General features: G+C 37.0%; 1 protein-coding gene across 3 annotated transcripts in view; it reads right to left on the bottom strand.

The window, feature by feature from the left end:
- BUB1B (BUB1 mitotic checkpoint serine/threonine kinase B) overlaps window positions 1–19,697 on the bottom strand; it is a 56,936-nt gene that overhangs the window by 2,730 nt on the left and 34,509 nt on the right. For 2 of the 3 annotated variants that reach the window (XM_042252264.1, XM_042252263.1), the window contains 12 exons: window positions 16,341–16,453; window positions 15,696–15,811; window positions 15,087–15,136; window positions 13,902–13,977; window positions 13,663–13,768; window positions 9,682–9,956; window positions 7,354–7,487; window positions 6,919–7,059; window positions 6,470–6,570; window positions 4,575–4,724; window positions 2,825–2,967; window positions 125–296 (listed from right to left, as the gene is read on the bottom strand). In XM_042252264.1, the coding sequence (XP_042108198.1) occupies window positions 125–296; window positions 2,825–2,967; window positions 4,575–4,724; window positions 6,470–6,570; window positions 6,919–7,059; window positions 7,354–7,487; window positions 9,682–9,956; window positions 13,663–13,768; window positions 13,902–13,977; window positions 15,087–15,136; window positions 15,696–15,811; window positions 16,341–16,453 (1,577 nt within the window). The remainder of the gene's footprint in view (window positions 1–124; window positions 297–2,824; window positions 2,968–4,574; window positions 4,725–6,469; window positions 6,571–6,918; window positions 7,060–7,353; window positions 7,488–9,681; window positions 9,957–13,662; window positions 13,769–13,901; window positions 13,978–15,086; window positions 15,137–15,695; window positions 15,812–16,340; window positions 16,454–19,697) is intronic. The other variant, XM_004010443.5, reaches the window with a different exon arrangement.

The following is a 19,697-nucleotide window of genomic DNA, read 5'->3' as shown; positions in this document are numbered from 1 at the left end:
TGAAAACTAGGTCATCTGTTTCAGGAGAGACAGTATCAGCAAACATTAGCTTTCATGGCTTATTTAGGTAAGAAAGAGATTAAGAAACCCTCTCCATATTTGCTCTGGCTTATTTTACACTTACCTGGTAGGCAGAAGAACAGTTAGCCAGGATCTTTTGTCCTTCCAGGGTCTGTACAGTCCGAAAGCCACTGAGGTTAAAAACGTCTAGCTGTGCCCTAAGGTCAACACTGTAGGAGAAGTCCACTATCTTCAAAGCTTGATTGTTCTTATTAAAATCATAGGGATCGTGGATTCTAAGCCCAAATTTAAGAGAAGGAGATTAAAAAAACAGGCCACGAAAGAAGCTGCATAGCTGGTCTTTTAAAAAAAAAAAAGCAAAGAAAAAGAGGAGGTACTGCAGGTGTGCTTTAGCTATGCCAATAGCTCCCTCAAGTGGTTAGTTGTGAAAATGCACCTGTAAGAGAAGTGCCTGTATCCACCCAACTGGGGAATGTCAAGAGTGGTTTACTGGCCTAAGCTATAGAAGCCAAAGAGCATGGTCACAACAGAACACTTCCCGAGTTTTCATATTATATAAACTAAGTACCAGAAGCAGAATGCAGGCCTGGGCCTTGTACTATAGATATTAACATATATAATAGCAATAATTCATACACTACCAAGGATTACGATGGAGGAAATTAAGCTTTTATAGGTGGCATAGCCTTTCTTGTTTACTATTATAGATTAGGCTTTCTGAATGTCATTCAGACTCCTTCATTGAATTTAATCAAAAACAACATAAGACTGTTTTTTGGTAAAGTGACACCTTTACAAAATACTGTAAACTATCCTGTTTACAGTAAACTAATACCATACTCTATCTTATACTTATCTGTAATTCCAACCCTTATTTCCTTAAAAAATACACACACACACACAACTTCATAGCACTAAATCACTACTGATTTTCCTTGGAATTACCTATTCCATGTAATAAAGCTGTTCTCCAAAGAGATATAGGAATTATTTATATGAGGAAAACATGGATTATTTTTTATGTGTTCCTTTTCTTTCTCTGCTTTCTCAGTTCCTGATTGATATCAATGGCAGGTCCTATATTTCTAAATAGAGGCTTTGATTAATCCTATCACATATACCTCCACAGCACCAGCTTATCTATTTTACTTTAAAATTTACAACTGTTCCCATTTTTCTTTACAATTTTGTTTTGGCCATAAAACTGTAATCCCCAAATATTTTCAAAACTTGGGAGAGGTAGGAAAATGTTTCTTAGAATAATGAAAAGCAGAAAGGTCTCCTAACTCTCTAATCTTCCATTCACTGTTACCCTGGGCAAGACATTCCACTTTCTTGGATCTCATTTTACCCACACACAATGTAGAAACTGCATTAAGTGACTTCAAAAGGCTCTTTCAATTCCTTGTGAATCTATACAACATTTCCTATCAAATTTGAAAAGTTGTGACATATTAAAAGGCAATGTCCCTTGAACACTATGTGGTTTTCTAGAGTCCTCGGGGGACTGAGAGGATATCTAAATATACAGAATACAAATGCCCAATCCTAAAAAGGCTTAGAAAATCTCTTTGCCTACAATTCCTGAGAAAAGCCCTGTGAACTCTAGTACTATCCCTCTGAAATTTCAGTGCTGTGAAACAGAATCAAAATAAAAACTGTACCAGGGTTTTTCACATTTAGAAACATATGGGGAGATTTTTGGTGATCACAATGACTGGTTGACTGTAACTTGTATTTAATTGGGTGGGAGGTAATTATAGGGGAATAGATATAAAAATCCTGAAATGCTTGGACCAGACTCGCACTAAGTACCTGTGGTACTCTGGATGAGAAATGCTGCTGTATTATGCTTGGGGAAGCCTTTAAGACTCCACCATCTCAGGAAAGAAGGTAGGAAGCTCTAGTTCTTTTGGTTATGATTGCAGGAATACATTGGAGATTCTTTTATTTAATTTCCATGCCAACTATGATCTGGAGTCTAATTCAGTTTCTTCTAACAGAATAAGTAGTCAGGAGAAATGTAGAGAATGATTCCAGCTTTTAGTGTTCACCAAAGACCTCAAAGAGAAAATTAACTGCTTACCCAAGTCACAAGCTTGGGACAGAAAAAGCATCTTTAAACTACACTGCTTACTCAAACATCATGAGATCAATGATCACTAGAAGGGCGTGCTGGTCTTCTAGTCCTTTCCATAAAACAAAAATTGTTGACCATTTTTGCCTTGTTTATGCCTCAATGTTTTCTATATTTTCTTAACTGAGTATCTGGGTTTCATCTCTTATTTCCTGCTCTGAAATTTCCTTCCTTGAACTTGATGGCTACACTGGATTTCAACACTAAGCCCCTTTTCTTGGCATGGTTTGCATTCGCACTCTGGTTTTACTTACTCCTCTCAGCAATTACCTCAGCTTGGTATGATTTAAACTTTGGTCTTTGAAACTGAGCAGTGCCTCAGCTTTGCTAGCAATCTACCTAGTACTGCACTGGCCCCACACAAAGGAACACTAGACAGCCCACTTCACACTCCACAAGTATTTATCTTTTACATCTCTCTAAACAGGAATCATCACAACAGAGTGATATCGTTTTTTCTGGATTATTTCCTCAATGTGTGTGTGTTTTTTTTTCCTTTGAATACTTTTAAACTATTCTCAGTGACTACTGACTTTTAGGAAGCAAATATCCTCTTAACATACAGTATTCTTTAATATAGTATTTATCAAAAGGCAAGAGAAAATGGAAACTACCCATGTTTTAAGCCAAAGCTGATAGAATTATAAGAGAATGAAAAGGACCAACCTGTTTCTAAGAATCAGGCTCCTTGGACTCAAGTCACCATGGACTATTTCTGCTCTGTGTAGTTTCTCCACCATTGTCAAAAGGTTATAAATAATCAATACTGTCATTTCATGGGTAATAAATTCACTGTGTTGAAGAAGATCCTGGAAATAGAAGGACAGAAAATTATTTAAATTGGGGTGACATAGTCAATACCTTGCTTACTGCTGCTCTGTACTCTTCCTGGTTCTCTGTTAGAATGTGGGCTCCTTTGTAGGTTGGTTTTTGTCCCATTTTTAACAATGCTGCTCTCCAGTAAGACTGTTCATACAGGGTGAGGCTGGCCCATAGTAGGATCTCTATATAAATGGTAGTTTAAAATTATCCTCATGCCAACAATTTTGGAGAATTCATATTACCATCACAATTGCAGCAAAATCATCATTATGTTGTATACCTGAAACTAATATAACATTGTATATCAACTATACTTCAATTTAAAAAAAGAGATGAGAAATGAAATAATTTCAGAGACATTAAAAAAAATAAAATAAAAATGATAGGAGAAATAATCTCAAAAAAAAAAAAAAAAAGCCATAAAATTGTCTTAAGACTAGTCCAAAGAATAAAATCACATATTGTAGGGAGTTCTCTGGTGGCCTAAGCGGTTACGATTCCAGGCTTTCACTCCCAAGGGTCCTGGTTCAGTCCCTAGCTGGGGAACTGAGATTCCCACAAGCCTTGCAGCATGGTCAAAAAAGAGATATATGTGTATGGGTACTAAAAATAATCCAGAGGGGTAGTACAGATAAAACAAGAATGGCAAAAATAGACTCTGGTTTCCATTCCTCATGTAGGGAACTTGGAAGTTGCTACTCTGTTCGAACATGTAAAAAGCTGAACAAACTAAAAAATCAACAACTCTTCTAGTATCTGTAAGTATAGGGGAAGCACCCACATTTTTGTGAATTTTACCTCTAGGAGATCAGGTTTTCACAGTAAATATTGTAGAAAAATCCCCCTACTGTTTCCAGCAGGGGGAGGGGAAAAAGAAACATTTGAAACAGGCCAGAGCACTCTGTTCTTTTTAATAAGGCCTGCCTTCAGGGGAAACTAGTTAACCAGAGCCTAACATACTGGGATATTATCAGAGTCTACTTGACCCTGGATAAATGAAATACCCAATTCCAGCCCACTCCAGCTATTTTGTCCCACCTAAGCTGGGCAGGTGGGAGGTATGGGGGGCAATTTAGGAAACAGAAAGTTGTGAAGTTCACAGTCCAAAGGCATACGTGCATTACAAAAGATGATAAATAATAGCACTGTACGACACTTTCCTTCCCCTCACACGTACGTTATCATCACATTACTAAAGGGCAATTTCTTTTATCTAGTACATCATGTCTGGCTATCAAGAAAAAATTACAAGGCATACTAAGAGGCAAAAAACACAGTTTTAACAATCATCAAAGCCAGACATGGCAGGGATATTGGAATTATCAGACCAGGAATTTAAAACAAAAGTGGCCATGAGCTGGTGATGATCATAAATGACCGGGTCATTACACAATTCTGCCTCATTTTATATGTTTGAAAATTGACATAATAAAGAGTTAAAATGTGTTCTTGGTCAAAATAACTTCGGAAAATAAATTAATTAATCTATTTCTAGAAGATTAATAGGAATTGTGTACTAAATTCCTTTGCCAAGTGTCATACAAATCTCTCTACTTAAGGATTTTAAATGGTATGTTTTCATATTATTGCAAACCTGAAGGGTGAAGCAGTTTATATATTGATGCCAAACGATACAGCCATCTTGGTATTGATAACAGCTACACAAATTATCACACTCCTCATTTAAACGTTCCTTTAACTTGAAGTTGATATAAAAGTCCCACGGGACAGGTTGAAAAGATACCTGTAAGAAAATATATTTTAAAAATAAAAGCCATTAGAATCTATGGTAATGGTTGGCAGACTGAAAACATTCCCTCCAGTCCTTCTGATATCCTGACAGAAATAATAATAGAAGAGGGATATTTGAAAAGGCATAAACCTTTAGGAAAGAACAGAGCAGTAGGATATTCTGGGAGCTGGAAACAGAATATTAAGAGGTAACAATCCACTTAACAGACCCAAGAAAGCTGATTCTAGCAGTAGAGAAGGCTGACAGCAACCAAATTTGTATCACAAGCCCATCTTTCTGTAATATAAAACTGGTAGCACTAATTATCTACAGAGGTAAGGGTCAATGTGGAGCTAAAACTGGAGGGGTTGAACTCTGTTAAAGAGAAAGTTAGACCCCAGACTACCCCTCCGGCTCCTGTAGCCCAGCCTAACAACTGCCTCTCTTTCATTCTTGAAGACCACTTTTTTCCCTAGAGAATATAAGGGCTGTTCCCTAGAGAACAGAAGGGCTCTAGACTTAAGGACACTTACGCACTGTTGAGGGTGGGAATGCCATAAGGAAAAGAAGAAAAAGTTTATTATATGTCAAATGTTAAGATGTACCTTCCTGCCCTTCTACTTTCCAGACTAATTTCCCCACGAAGCTTTTAGGAGACTAGCAGCCAGGATTATATACCTTAGGTAAGAAACCAGAACTTTTCTCTGAGGTATCTGATAAGCTCAAGAGAAAAGACCTAAAGACTGGGGTTTTTTCCAATATCAAGGTCAAATGAGATCATTGTACAGTGAGGCCTACAGCTGTCAATATACATAGTTTTAACTGGTTTTCTAGAGACCCATACTTAAATATGAAGAGAGAACCAAAGACTTGAAGAAAGCCTCAAATATGAAAGATGGAGATCAAAACAGACAAAAGAAAATAGATGAAGCAGGGAGAAAGCAAAATTAAAGCACTGTTAATATAGTCAGAGAGGTAAGGAATAGTTCATCTTTGAAATGAAGAAAGAATTCTATGAAGATGAAAAAATTTGAGTATAAAAAAGAAAGTTTACAAATTTAATACATGATAAAAGAAATGAAAAACCCAGTAAAAAGGCTGAAAATAAAGTTGATAAAACATTCCAGAAAATAAAGCAAAAATATAAAGAGAAAACAGCAGAAAAAAAGGTAAGATTTTTAAAGAAATCTGTTCAGGAAACCCTAATCCCAACAAAAGGAATTCTAGGATACAAGAACAGCAAAGACTGAGAGGAGAAATAATTTTTTCTTTGAAGATAATTTCTCAGAACTAAAGAAGTTTCCAGGTTGAAAGGCCATCAAGTGCCTAAGTTAAATCAAGAAAGAAGGAAAAAAACAGGGATCCAAGGTAACTAGGCAGTCAATATAAAGAAGAGGTAATATGAATCCCTGGGATGATGGTGAATGGAAATTTCAAAGTAATATTGTGTGTGTGTGTGTGTGTTCCTTCCAGATTGAAGGAAGCCAGGAAATTTCAGAAGATGTCCTCAAGAAGATAAAACTGATAGAATACCTAACATGTTTGAACATGTTGTATTTAAGAGATTTACACAATACCTTGTCATTTTTCACATCAGCCCTTGGCATATAATGGTGAGCGATTTCTTGATGCATCACTGACTCATATAAGGCAGCTCCTAGACTATCAGAGGGATTTGATGGTGCCATGGAATCACAATTACTGCTTCAACTGATGTTAGTTATGAAGTAAATGAAATGACAAAGAATCAGTCCTACCTTTATTATGCTTAACTCGGCAGTGTTTCTTGGTGTCACCCAGAATAACTTGTAATCTTCACATACCAGGTATTCTTGTCTAATGCAATATTCCTCATTATCTGTTGAGAAGGTTTGATTCCATTTAAAAATCACTATGAATATGGACAGCCCCCTAGGTTTTATTTCCTGGTTTAAGGGCTAAAGGAACTTTATATTTGACAGTTAGTAGCATCTAAAACACTTTTCAAAATCATTTGTTAAAAATTGAAAAGGGGGAAAAATTGAAAGAGGGGAAGACAGAATTCCTATTGTTACTGGGACATAAACTTATGAATGTGTCAACTTCTATAATGCTGTTTCTTACGTTCTAGAAATATTGATTGTGCTTAAGCATCAAGTTCAAGTATTAATAGTCACTTATTTATATACTGTCACACACAAAAGGCCATGCATTCAATGATACTTACCTAATTCAATTTCCTTCTCTATTTCCAAATTAGGCATTGGTCTATCTTCTACAAAAAACTCTGTAGAGACACTCAGCTCTGGTAGCGATTTTACCAGTTGTCTGCGATACTGTGAACACCAGGGTGACTGAGTAGGGCTGTCTGGGTAAAAAAAGTTGAAAAAAAAAATTACCCTAAAACCAAAATGGGTATTTTAACAAAGGAGGGCAAAACTCCCCCCAAGACTGCATGATCAAAACTGTTAATCTAACAACACTCATCTATCTCAGGTCTTTATGATACTGAATTCAGTTTATAGTCATTTAGTCTAGTGATTTCACAATTTATGGCAACTTCTCCAGAGAAGAAATACATATGCCTCAGTTTGCTCTGATAAAAAGTGCTCACTGGATACAGATGTAGATATTTCCTCACAAATGGTATATATGAACCTACCTGCAGCATCACTAGTGAGCTCCAGTTTCTCAGGAATTTGAAGACTTTTGATGGAGGAGGTGCTTGTAACTGAGGCAGAAGATCCAGAGAACCCAGAGGAGTGTGTGGCTTCACGGCTGTCTTCAATAATTGGGCTGAAAGAACCACAAATGAATCAGTCTTCAAATGGATAATTTATATCAACTTATCTTTGTTCTAATTTTATTTGCTCTTTTCTAGTAAGTGACCTGCATGCATGCTAAGTCAAGTTCAATTCTTTGCGACCTCTGTATCCCGCCAGGCTCCTCAGTCTATGGAATTTTCCAGGCAAGACTACTGCAGTGGGTTGCCATTTCCTATTCCAGGGAATCTTCCTGACCCAGGGATCAAACCCAAGTCTCTTGGGTCTCTTGCACTGGCAGGCAGATTCTTTACCACTGGGCCACCTGGGAAGCCTAAGTGGCCTGAGGTGACCTCTAAAAATTGTGTGCTATTCATTTGACCCAGAAAACCCCACAAAATCATGTAAATCAAGAGGCTCAAATCTTCGAGTTCACTTTAAGAACATTCGTGAAACTGTCCAGGCCATTAAGGGTATGCATATCCGAAAGCAGCCAAGTGTCTAAAGGGTGTCACCTTAAAGAAGCAGCGTGTACCATTCTGTCATTATAATGGTAGAGTTGGTAATGTGGGCACAGGCTAAACAGTGGGGCTGGATGCAGGGTCAGTGGCCCAAAAAGAGTGCTGAATTTTTACTGCACATGCTCAAAAATGCAGAGAGTAATTCTGAACCTAAGGGCTTAGATATAGATTCTCTAGTTACTGAGCACATTCCAGGTGAACAAGGTCCTCAAGATGTGGCACAGGACTTGAGAGAGTTCATGGTCAGATCAACCCATATATGAGCTCTCCTTGCCACACTGAGATGATCAATTCTCACTGAAAAAGAACAAATCGGTCCTAAACCAGAAAAGGAGGTTGCATAGAAGAAAACGATACCCTAGAAGAAACCAAAGAAACAAAAACTTTTGGCCTGGGAATAAATGCCACAAAAAATGTAAACAAAAGTAAAAAAAAAAAAAGTATCCACTATTCAAATCTCACTTTAAAGTCTATTATTTTCCTGGGGAAAAAAAAAAAAAAGATTCATAATCAGAATCTAGGTAACTTTATCTACTTTGGTTGATGAGCAATGCCAACTATTAAATTTGTGCTTTATCAACCTAACCTATCATGGAGAAGGAAATGGCAACCCATTCCAGTATTTTTGCCAGGGAAATCCTATGGACAGAGGTGCCTGGAGGGCTAGAGTCCATGGGATTGCCAGAGAGCTGGACACAACTTAGCAACTAAACAACAACCTAATCTATAGCAAATGCCTTATTCTACATCTATTCTAAACTAGACCGAGAAAAACTGATTAAGACACTAGCTTTCTTCCTCTTTATCTCTTCTTTGGACTTTTTAACTCTTCAATAAGCAAAGGCCAAGAAAGAAAACAGGAAACTAATCAAGGTGACTATGGGCTAGAAACTGAGAAAAGTTTGTTAGGGGGAAAGTTTGAAAATACAGCTTTAAAAGCACAAACTGGCAAATTAAGGAATATTCCTAAAACTGGAATTCGTTTAAATTAGGTGACTTTTAAGTATGGATAGATCACAAGGCTTATTAGTCCCTGGCTCTCGATGCCATTCCCGCTATTACTGTCTTCATTTCTCTCTCTCTATCACAAGATACTTTTGAAAAGTATATCTCTGACAGCCTATTTAAAATTAGCATCAAGCTACTCTATCATTATTTTAAACTCAATATTAAAGGAAAAATATATGCCTCTTCTCTACCACTCAGGTACCCTTTTAGAGTTTTCTCAAAGATACCATAATCAAACCCAGTTACTTCTTCCATGGGACCTCCCTGGTGGTCTAGAGGCTAAGATTCCATGGTTCCAATGTAGGGGGCCTGGGTTTGATCCCTGGTCAGGGAACTAGGTCCCACATGCTGCAACTAAGAGTTCTCATGCCACAGCTAAAAGATCCTGCCTGCTGCAACTACAGATCCCATATGCTGCAACAAAGACGGAAGATCCTACGTGATGCAACGAAGACCTGGAGCAGCTAAATAAATCAATAAATAAATATTTTGAAAAATTTACTTCTAACCCTCATATTCAAATAAATTACTAAATCCCATTAACATTTTATCTGAAGGAGCTTAATTGTCACGTAAAGCACTTAGCACAGTACTCGGCAGGTAGTAAAAGCTTGATAATTGATGGCTATAATTGACAAGCACACACAGAGTAAGAGCCCTCAAACAGTTTGGTTTGTGCAACCTACAATTACCACTCACCTCAGCTTCTTGACGCTGAGAGGTGGATTGTAGATAGTGCCACAAGCAGTTTGCTGGTCCTCAGAGGTCTTCATATCTAGATCCTCTTCCTGCAACAGTCTCTCAGGATCAGAAGGGAGATCCTTCAAGGATATTATTTCATGAAAAGGAGTGGATGCAAAATGAGCTGCTCTAGCGAAGTCACAAGTGTCTTCTGGGTTAGGACAAATAGTTACATTCCTGAAACCTGTGATAATAGCATCCTCACTCAAGGGCTCAATTCCTGTAAATTCATCCTGAAATAAAAACCACATAAAATTTAGCTGAAACATTTCAATGAGCATATGAATGGCCTATCTTTTTTACTGAAAGAGACATTAGATAAGTGATTTTTAACACAGAATCTCTAGAGAAAGACAATTTTTAAAAGTACATTTTTACATCTGAGGAAAAAGGTTCTGTATTATGAAAACAGCAAACTATATTTCATCGAAAATACACTGTGAAGATTCTCCACACAAAGGAAAAATACTGGACAATGTTTTCTCCTCAATCAATTTCACCTAGGAACCAAAGAACCAATACCATTTTTCTTCTGGCTTTGGCCTAGAATACATTCTGGTAATCGACTATTCTCCTAGCTTTTAGGTCTTATTCTATGACAAATAATTAAATATTTTATTTTATTTCTTAAAGGTAACTCATGATCATGGGCTTCCCTGGTGGCTCAATGGTAAGGAATCCGCCTGCCAATGCAGGAAACATTGGTTCAATCCCTGGGCCAGAAAGATCCCCTGGAAAAAGAAATGGCAATCCACTCCAGTATTCTTGCCAGGAAAAGCTCATGGACAGAGGCGCCTGGTGGGCTACAGTCCATGGAGTCACAAACAGTCAGACATGAATTAGCGACTAAACAACAATTCATGATGATAGAAAATATGGGGAAAAAAGTATAAAATAATGGAAAACACTTAAAATATGCCTTTGTTTTAAAAAGTAATACAAGTGTATAGTTTTAAAAAGTCAACTAGTTTAAAAGAATCTGTAGTAAAAAAGTCTCCCTCCCACACTTGATCCTCCCACTTCTCCACTGCAGTTACTACTGGTGTGTGCGTGCTAAGCCACTTCAGCTGTGTTGACTCTTTGCGACCCTATGAACTGTAGCCCACCAGGCTTCTCTGTCCCTGGGATTTACCAGGCAAGAATACTGGAGTGGGTTGCCATGCCCTCCTCCAGGGGGGTCTGGACCCAGGGGTCAAACCTGCGTCTCATATCTCCTGAACTGGCAGACAGGTTCTTTACCGCTCGCGCCACCTGGGAAGTCCCGTTATCACTATCCAAAGACAACTGCTATGACCACATACGTCTGGTAGGATACATGCACAAGCATATTTTATGCATTTTAAAAAGAGGTTTTAAAACAAGTGAAATTACAGCATATATGCTAGTCCATATTATTCGTTATTATATTTTTTAGTTTATTTTCTGTGCTATTAAAAATTCTTTAAAAACATGTTGGTAACACTGTGGGTCTATCAGAAGTTGACCAACTGTTTTAGGCTATTCCCTGTATTTTACTATCATGGAACTATTTTAAATATTCTTATAGATTTTAAATCTTTAGGAATATGTTAGTTTTCTCAGGAATAGTTCATAAAAATAGAGCTATCAGGTCAAAAAGGTAATGGACATTAAGGGTATTTATTCATACTGCCCAACTTCCCTCAGAAATATTGTACCACTTTATACATTTACCTGAATACACAAAAGTGCCTATTTCATTTAACCCTCTTTGATACTAGATATTAACTTTCTAGATCATTACCAATATGACATATACTCTGAATTTCTGGCTCAACATAATTAAGTAGAGGTGAGAGATACATCTAGAAGAAAGAATAGATGAAACTGAAGAATCGTAAGATTGGAGTAAAATAGATGTCTGTAGTCTATGGATACATTTATGCAAATACTATTTATGGCCCTGTTAGACACTTTAAATATGATTTTCTTTTTTAGGGAAAAAAATGCTGGTAGGTACCTATTAACAAAATTCAAGTAAAAGGTTTAAGACAAAAAAACCTAAGATATCCTCTTAATAATTTGGTCCATCCTTGAACATCTGAACCTAGAACCACTACCTCCAAATCCAGCCTTATTCTCTGGTGGTATTCTCCAGAATCCAGTATGTAAAAATTACTCTTCTACATCATCATCTCTATTACCTACATTAGAATTACCTGGGCAAGTATTTAAAACAGACAAAAATACATGCTTGGATTTTATCTCCGGGAATTCCAACTGGAATTGCAATTGAAATTCCAGTTGGAATGGGGCCTCAGCACCTTCAGTCATACATGGCTCCCAAGGTTCTTCTGGGTTGCTACAAATTTTCTGTATCTTGATATATGTGAAGGCTGCATGGATATTCACATATTTAAAATTTTACCTAGCTGTACAATTAATATTTGTGCAATGTATCTATATAAGAGCTCTCTCTCTTTAGCTGCTAAGTCGTGTCCAACTCTTGTGACTCCATGGACTGTAGCCTGCCAGGCTCCTCTGTCCATGGGATTCTCAGGCAAGCATACTGGAGTGAGTTGCCATTTCCTTCTCCAGGGGATCTTCCCAACCTAGGGATCAAACCTGGGTCTCCTGCATTGCAGGCTGATTCTTTATACCAGCTGAGCTACTGAGGGAGGTCCATGGATATAAGATATACCTCAATAAATAAGTAAAAAAGAAAAACATGTTTGATTCATTGGAATACACTGATTTAACACTGTTTTAAATCACTATAGATACTGATCATGTCTCCCCTTATAAGCTTTAGATTAAACATACTCAGTTCTCTTTAAATATTAAGACAAATTTCCAGATGCTGGTTTAAAACTTCAATAAAATGTCATTGATAAAGTTTATTTACTTTGACTTGAATGTGTGCAGGGTCACTAGTCCACAGTGGTTAAAACAGAACATTACTACAAAAAAAAAGGTTGGTTCACATAACTTTCATTGCTACAAAATTTTTTTTATAAGGAAAAAAGATCCTGGGCTTTGAAGACAGTGATTTTTCCCTACTTAAAAAAAAATTGAGATATAATTAATATACCAAAAAATACACTCTTATAATGTGCATTTCAGTGGTTTTTAGTATCACACATTCATAAGGCTTTGCAATCATCACCACTATCTAACTTCAGAACATTTTCATCACCTTAAAAAGACACACTATATCAATTTGTGGTCACTTTCCAACCCACTCTATCCCTAATCCCACAGAAATCCTAATCTATTTTCTGCCTTTATGAGAAGACTTCTGTTTATTTCACATGAAAGGAATAATACAATTTGTGTTCTTTTAGGTGTGCTTTCATTTTAGGCAAGTGTTTTAAAGAGTCACCCATGTTGTAGGGTATGTCAATATTCCATTCCTTCTTATGGCTGAACACTATTCCACTTTACAGATACACATGTTGTTTATCCAAGCATCAGGTGATGAATGTTTGGTTGTTTCCTGTTATTGGCTCTTACGAACAATGCTGCTATGAACATTTATGTAGTTTTTGTGTAATGATAAGTTTTAAATTCTTTTGGTTATCCTTCAATTGAAAATAAATTAACTAAAAAATTCTTTTGGATATATTTACCTAGGAGGGAACTGCTGGATCATATGGTAACCCTATTGTCAACATTTTGAGGAATTGCCAGATTGTTTTCCAAACAGGTTGTACCACTGTACATCCTCATCAGTAACGTATGAGGGTTCTAGTTACTTCACAACCTCACCAACAGCTGTTATTTTGTCTCTTTGATTATAGCCATCCAAGTGGATGTGTATAGTATTTCACCATGATTTTGATTTCCATTCTCTGATAATAGTGTTGAGCATCTTTTCATGTGCTTATTTCAAGCCAATGATTTTCACTTTAAACTTCCATGAGAAATGAATGAAACTATACACTAGCCCATTTATATAAACTTAGGGATACTGTTTCTTACACAAACATCTGGAGATACATCCTCATTTGAGGTGATGCTTTCTGAAGTTTTGAGAATTGCAAGAGGTCTTCGCTGGGCTAGAACCCGTGAGGGAGCTGCAGCAGGACTAGAAAAAGACATATCCCACTTAGCAATTCTTCTTTTAACACAGATAACAGTAACCTCCTATTTCACCCTTATTTATAATAATAGAAAACTTTTCATTGTTGGAACAAAACAAATTAAAAAAACCCTCAAACCTGACAGGCTTTTTTTCTGAAAGAAGAGATTCATCAAAAATGGAGAAAGGTACACTGGAACCTATAGAAAGAGAGACTAAATTTACACTCTTTTAGAGTAAATGCCCTACTCTTCGACAGTTAGGTCAATTAACATTTTTGCTGTTTGAAAGCAGAAAAACAGTTTTATCTTTTATAATAAATAATTTCCAAACTACAAAAGTAAAGATCATTTAATAAAAGTGATCTAAACATGGATGATCTTGTTTCATCTTTATTCCCCATCACTACTCCCCAAATCTAACCCAACTCTGAATTATTTTTGAAGCAAATACAAAACACCATATCATCGCATATGTAAATATTTCAGTACACATTTCTTAGAGATAGCATCTTTTTAAAAAGCATAATCTCAAAACATGATCATATCTACAGAATTAACCATTTCTGAATTCACACATCCAGTCAGAAGTATCACATTTTACCAAAACTTTTTAGAAAGTTTGAATTAGGAATGTAAAGTAGATTCAAACACTGTGACCAGTTGAAATTGCCTCTTAAATTGCTTTTATTTTATAGGGTTTTTGTTTTTACTATTAATTTTTTGTTTTAGAAACTGGGTTGTTTACCCCATAATGCTGGATTTTTGGCCAATTATATTCTTGCTTCAAATGTTCTTCTATGCCTTACATTTCCTATACACTGATGGTTAGACTTAAAGGTTTAATCAGATTCTACTGAATTTTTTAAACTACTAGGTGGATATTCATGTTTCTACCACTTTTAACACGTTTCCAAAAAGACCAAATTTGAATATAAAATAGCTTTAATTTTAAGTTTTTTCCCCTCTCTTTCCATCAAAAAACCACTTTCCAGTCTTGGCTCCTGGGTGCTACTGCTATGTTTAGCTAGAGTGCACTAACTAAAGCGAAATATTATTTTATAGTTAGTATAAATTTAAATTACATTTAAAATGAAATACTTTTAAGAAATGAGTTATTTTACAAAAATATTCTTTCAAATGTCTATCCTATCTTGAATCATATGCTAATAAATTGAATTCCATGACTCAAAGATTATAAACCTGAGTTCCCCTCTTTGCTTTCTTTCACCTCCTTTTACTACAATCAATAAAATTATTTATACTTGTTACATAATGCATTTGTTATCAGTAAGGTCTTCATGAGATTGTCAAATACAACTTACTTTTAGAATGAGGTTGTTCTTGCCAAACGTTTTCTGCAAGTGATGTTTCCCTGTGAAGAAACTTGTTTTTAAATATGTGGCTTACTACCCATGGAACAAATTATTTAATTCTCAGAAGTCCAAGAGGCTTTTTAAAAAATTAAATATAATCTTCATTCTAAGATAAAGAAAATATTCTAATACCATTAAACCAAATTCTTTAAGATAGAACCTTCAATCATTAGAATTGTTACAGAAATATATTTGATAGCAGACATCAAGTTACATTAACAATATAAGCAGATTACAAAATGATAAACCTTCATTTTTATAAACAAATCCAAAACAACACATAAAGAAGAAATAAAGCAATGTTAATGCTAGTCATCTTTTGGTGGTAGAAATGAGTGGTTTTATCACTTAAAAAATTATTTGGTTGTTATAAGAAATACGTTATCTTTTTTAAATGGAAAAAAGCCAGTACCTAGACCTCCCTCATTAGCATCAAAGCTGACGTTATGATAAAGACTTGCAAAAATCATGTCTCAATACTATAAACGTTAAGGAAACTTCAAGTCTAGAGAGTCCTCCTTCCTATAAGCATCATTCCTTCCACCAATGTGGTCCTACCTGGCATAAGAGTTTACCGGGCAAACAAAATTGGACAGAGCCATTCCTGTTATTTCCTGAGACTCTGAAGCAATTCGCAGTTCAGCTGTCTCCTTTGTAGAGATCTTCTCTTCTTGCTATTTGCATTCAATAAACAAAATTAGTATGCCCCTTTTATCTAGAAAATGCTACCTATTTTCAAGTTTTAGTGCCAAAATTAGCTTTACTATATATATTACACTTTCCCAAGATATTTACTAACCATATAGAATGTCTGTCCCACAGAAGTTCTCAAATTTATGTTCCCAGTATAAACTGATACTGCTGTACTTAACTAAGTAGTGGCAAGCAAATACACACTAAATTTCTTTAGCTAATCTCATTTTAATGGAACATGACTAGAATAAAAAACTAAAGTCAGAAGTAACAGAATAGTGATTTAGAGTATAACTAAGACGTCAATAAATTGTATCACTTATATGCCACAAATTCCATTTAAAGTCACCTGTTAAAATTACTTTTCTGCTCAACTTTGCTTATACTAGTAGCTAAGAAACTACCAAAAACAGAGTGGGCACTGGCAGGACTTTTACCTTCTACATTTTCATATTGTTTAAATTTGTTTCAATAAGCATTAGTTGTTATGCACTGAAAAGAGAAAATGACCTGCTCATTCGATCTTTCTTGCTGAGTAGTTTGGATTTCTTTTAGCTTCTTCTCCATCTCTTCAATCTGTTTCTGCATTTCTGCTCTCTTCTCTGCACTGGTCAGCAGCTCAGCTAGAAATAGTAAAGTTGGCTGAGGCATTACTCCTCATAGCAATTTATCCTGTCAAAGCTTGTCTTTGGGACAGTCAATATTACAGATAAGAATGACACAGATGGAGCAAAGCCCTCAACTTGAGGTCTCGGTCTCTATTATTTACTTAGTAAAAAACAGAAGTCTATTATGTGCCAAGCACAACAAGGTATTTAGGTTTTAGTGGCACATAATACAAAGTCCTTGGTCATGTGATGCTAATGTTCAATTTGGCAAAAACAAACACACAGAAATTAACAAGATAATCAGTGTTAAAACTAAAAATTAGGTGATGTGGAAATGTGTTACTGGGTAGGGGAATGGAGGTCAGGAGCTACTAAACCAGTGATCAGGGGAGATCATCTAAGGCAGTTACATTATAAAGCTGTAACCTGGATAACAAGAGGCCAGTCATATAAAGATCTGAGGAAAGGGACTAGATGGCATAAAGGCCCTAACGGAGGAACAGATCATTGGTACAAGGACTCAAAAGAAGGCCAACGTGGTTGTAGCATAGAAATAGGGAGCAAAGTAAAAGATGAGATTGGAAAGGTAGGCGAGGGCCGAATCATGTAGGGTTTGTAAGAATTTGTACTGCATTCTAAGACAATGAAAAGACCCGGGAGAATTTTAAATAAAGGAGGGACATGACCTGACTTTCTAAAAATGATAATGTGCTGTGAACACAGTGAATTTTGGGAAGGCCAGAAAGTCGGCAGAAAGTCTAACTGCAGTAGTCCAGCTAAAAGACTGTGCTTTGGACTGAGGCAATAATGGGACTGGCGATAAATGAAAGATGTATGAAAGTTTTTGGTGGCAAGGTTGGTTTATTCATTAGATGTGGGGGAATGGTAAGGAAAGAGGGATAAAATATACCTTTCAGAGTTTTTTGTGGGGAGCAGAATATATTAAGAAGAGGTGGCAAGAATACACAGAAGAACTGTACAAAAAAGATCTTCACGACCCGGATAATCATGATGGTGTTATCAACTCACCTAGAGCCAGACATCCTGGAATGTGAAGTCAAGTGGGCCTTAGAAAGCATCACTACGAACAAAGCTAGTGGAGGTGATGGAATTCCAGTAGAGCTATTTCAAATCCTGAAAGATGATGCTGTGAAAGTGCTGCACTCAATATGCCAGCAAATTTGGAAAACTCAGCAGTGGCCACAGGACTGGAAAAGATCAGTTTTCATTGCAATCCCAAAGAAAGGCAATGCCAAAGAATGCTTAAACAACTGCACAATTGCACTCATCTCACATGCTAGTAAAGTAATGCTCAAAATTCTCCAAGCCAGGCTTCAGCAATATGTGAACCGTGAACTTCCTGATGTTCAAGCTGGTTTTAGAAAAGGCAGAGGAACCAGAGATCAAATTGCTAACATCTGCTGGATCATGGAAAAAGCAAGAGAGTTCCAGAAAACATCTATTTCTGCTTTATTGACTATGCCAAAGCCTTTGACTGTGTGGATCACAATAAACTGTGGAAAATTCTGAAAGAGATGGGAATACAGACCACCTGACCTGCCTCTTGAGAAATCTGTATGCAGGTCAGGAAGCAATAGTTAAAGAACTGGACATGGAACAACAGACTGGTTCCAAATAGGAAAAGGAGTACGTCAAGGCTGTATATTGTCACCCTGCTTATTTAACTTCTATGCAGAGTACATCATGAGAAACGCTGGGCTGGAGGAAGCACAAGCTGGAATCAAGACTGCCAGGAGAAATATCAATAACCTCAGATATGCAGATGACACCACCCTTATGGCAGAAAGTGAAGAAGAACTAAAGAGGCTCTTGATGAAAGGGAAAGAGGAGAGTGAAAAAGTTGGCTTAAAGCTCAACATTCAGAAAACGAAGATCATGGCATCCAGTCTCATCACTTCATGGCAAATAGATGGGGAAACAGTGGAAGACTTTATTTTTCTGGGCTCCGTAATCACTGCAGATAGTGATTGTAGCCATGAAATTAAAAGATGCTTACTCCTTGGAAGGAAAGTTATGACCAACCTAGATAGCATATTCAAAAGCAGAGACATTACTTTGTCCACAAAGGTCTGTCTAGTCAAGGCTATGGTTTTTTCAGTGGTCATGTATGGATGTGAGAGTTGAACTATAAGAAAGCTGAGCACCAAAGAATTGATGCTTTTGAACTGTGGTGTTGGAGAAGACTCTTGAGAGTCCCTTGGACTGTAAGGAGATCCAACCAGTCCATCCTAAAGGAGATCAGTCCTGGGTGTTCATTGTAAAGACTGATGTTGAGGATCAAACTCCAATACTTTGGCCACCTGATGCGAAGAGCTAATTCATTGGAAAAGACCCCGATGCTGGGAAAGACTGAGGGCAGGAGGAGAAGGGGACGACAGAGGATGAGATGGTTGGATGGCATCACCGACTCAATGGGCATGGGTTTAGGTGGACTCTGTGAGTTGGTGATGGACAGGTAGGCCTGGCGTGCTGTAGTTCATGGGGTCGCAGAGTCGGACACGACTGAACGACTGAACTGAACTGAACCAACTTGGTGCACGGTGATGCCTTTTGTTGAAATAGGGAAGCCTGTGGTACATTTGTATATTGGGGTGTGGTTTGTGACATAAATCCGTAACTGTTTTTGGTTATGTAGAGCTTAAAATGTCTATTGGAGAGATTTCTCTGGTGGTCCAGTGGCTAAGACTCTGAGCTCCCAATGCAGGGGGCCTGAGTTCAATCCCTGGTCAGGGAACTAGATTCCACATACCTCAACTAAAGACCCCCATAATGCTCAATGAAGACTGAAGATGCTGTGCGCTGCAACTAAGACCCAGCACAGCCAAATAAATACATATAAATTTTAAAAGATGCCTATTAGGACAGCCAATAAATTCAGGCAACTAAATATCAGTCTGGGGATCAGGTGAAATGTCAGGGATGGGGATATGAATTTGAGAGTCAATAGCTTGTAAACAGTATTTAATCCATTACTTAAAGATGGCTGTTGAAAGAAGATATAATTGGGTTATTTCAGAACTCTCCTGGGCCTCACGAAGAGGCCCTGGATGAGAAGAACAGTAAAGGAAATGGGGCAAGAATACACCATCAAGGAAGAAGCCAAAGAGAAGCATTTCATAAAGCATTTCATCAACTGTACTCAATGAAGCCAAGAGGTCAATAAAGATCAAGACTCAGAAACAGCCATTGGATTCGGCAAAAAGGAAGTTTCTGGTTACTGTGATCATTGGAATAGAAA

Source organism: Ovis aries, chromosome 7, assembly GCF_016772045.2.
Source record: "Ovis aries strain OAR_USU_Benz2616 breed Rambouillet chromosome 7, ARS-UI_Ramb_v3.0, whole genome shotgun sequence".
NCBI classification, from domain to species: Eukaryota; Metazoa; Chordata; class Mammalia; order Artiodactyla; family Bovidae; genus Ovis; species Ovis aries.
The sequence above is the reverse complement of the archived record's forward strand: the minus strand, read 5'-3'. Positions and strand labels throughout refer to the sequence as shown.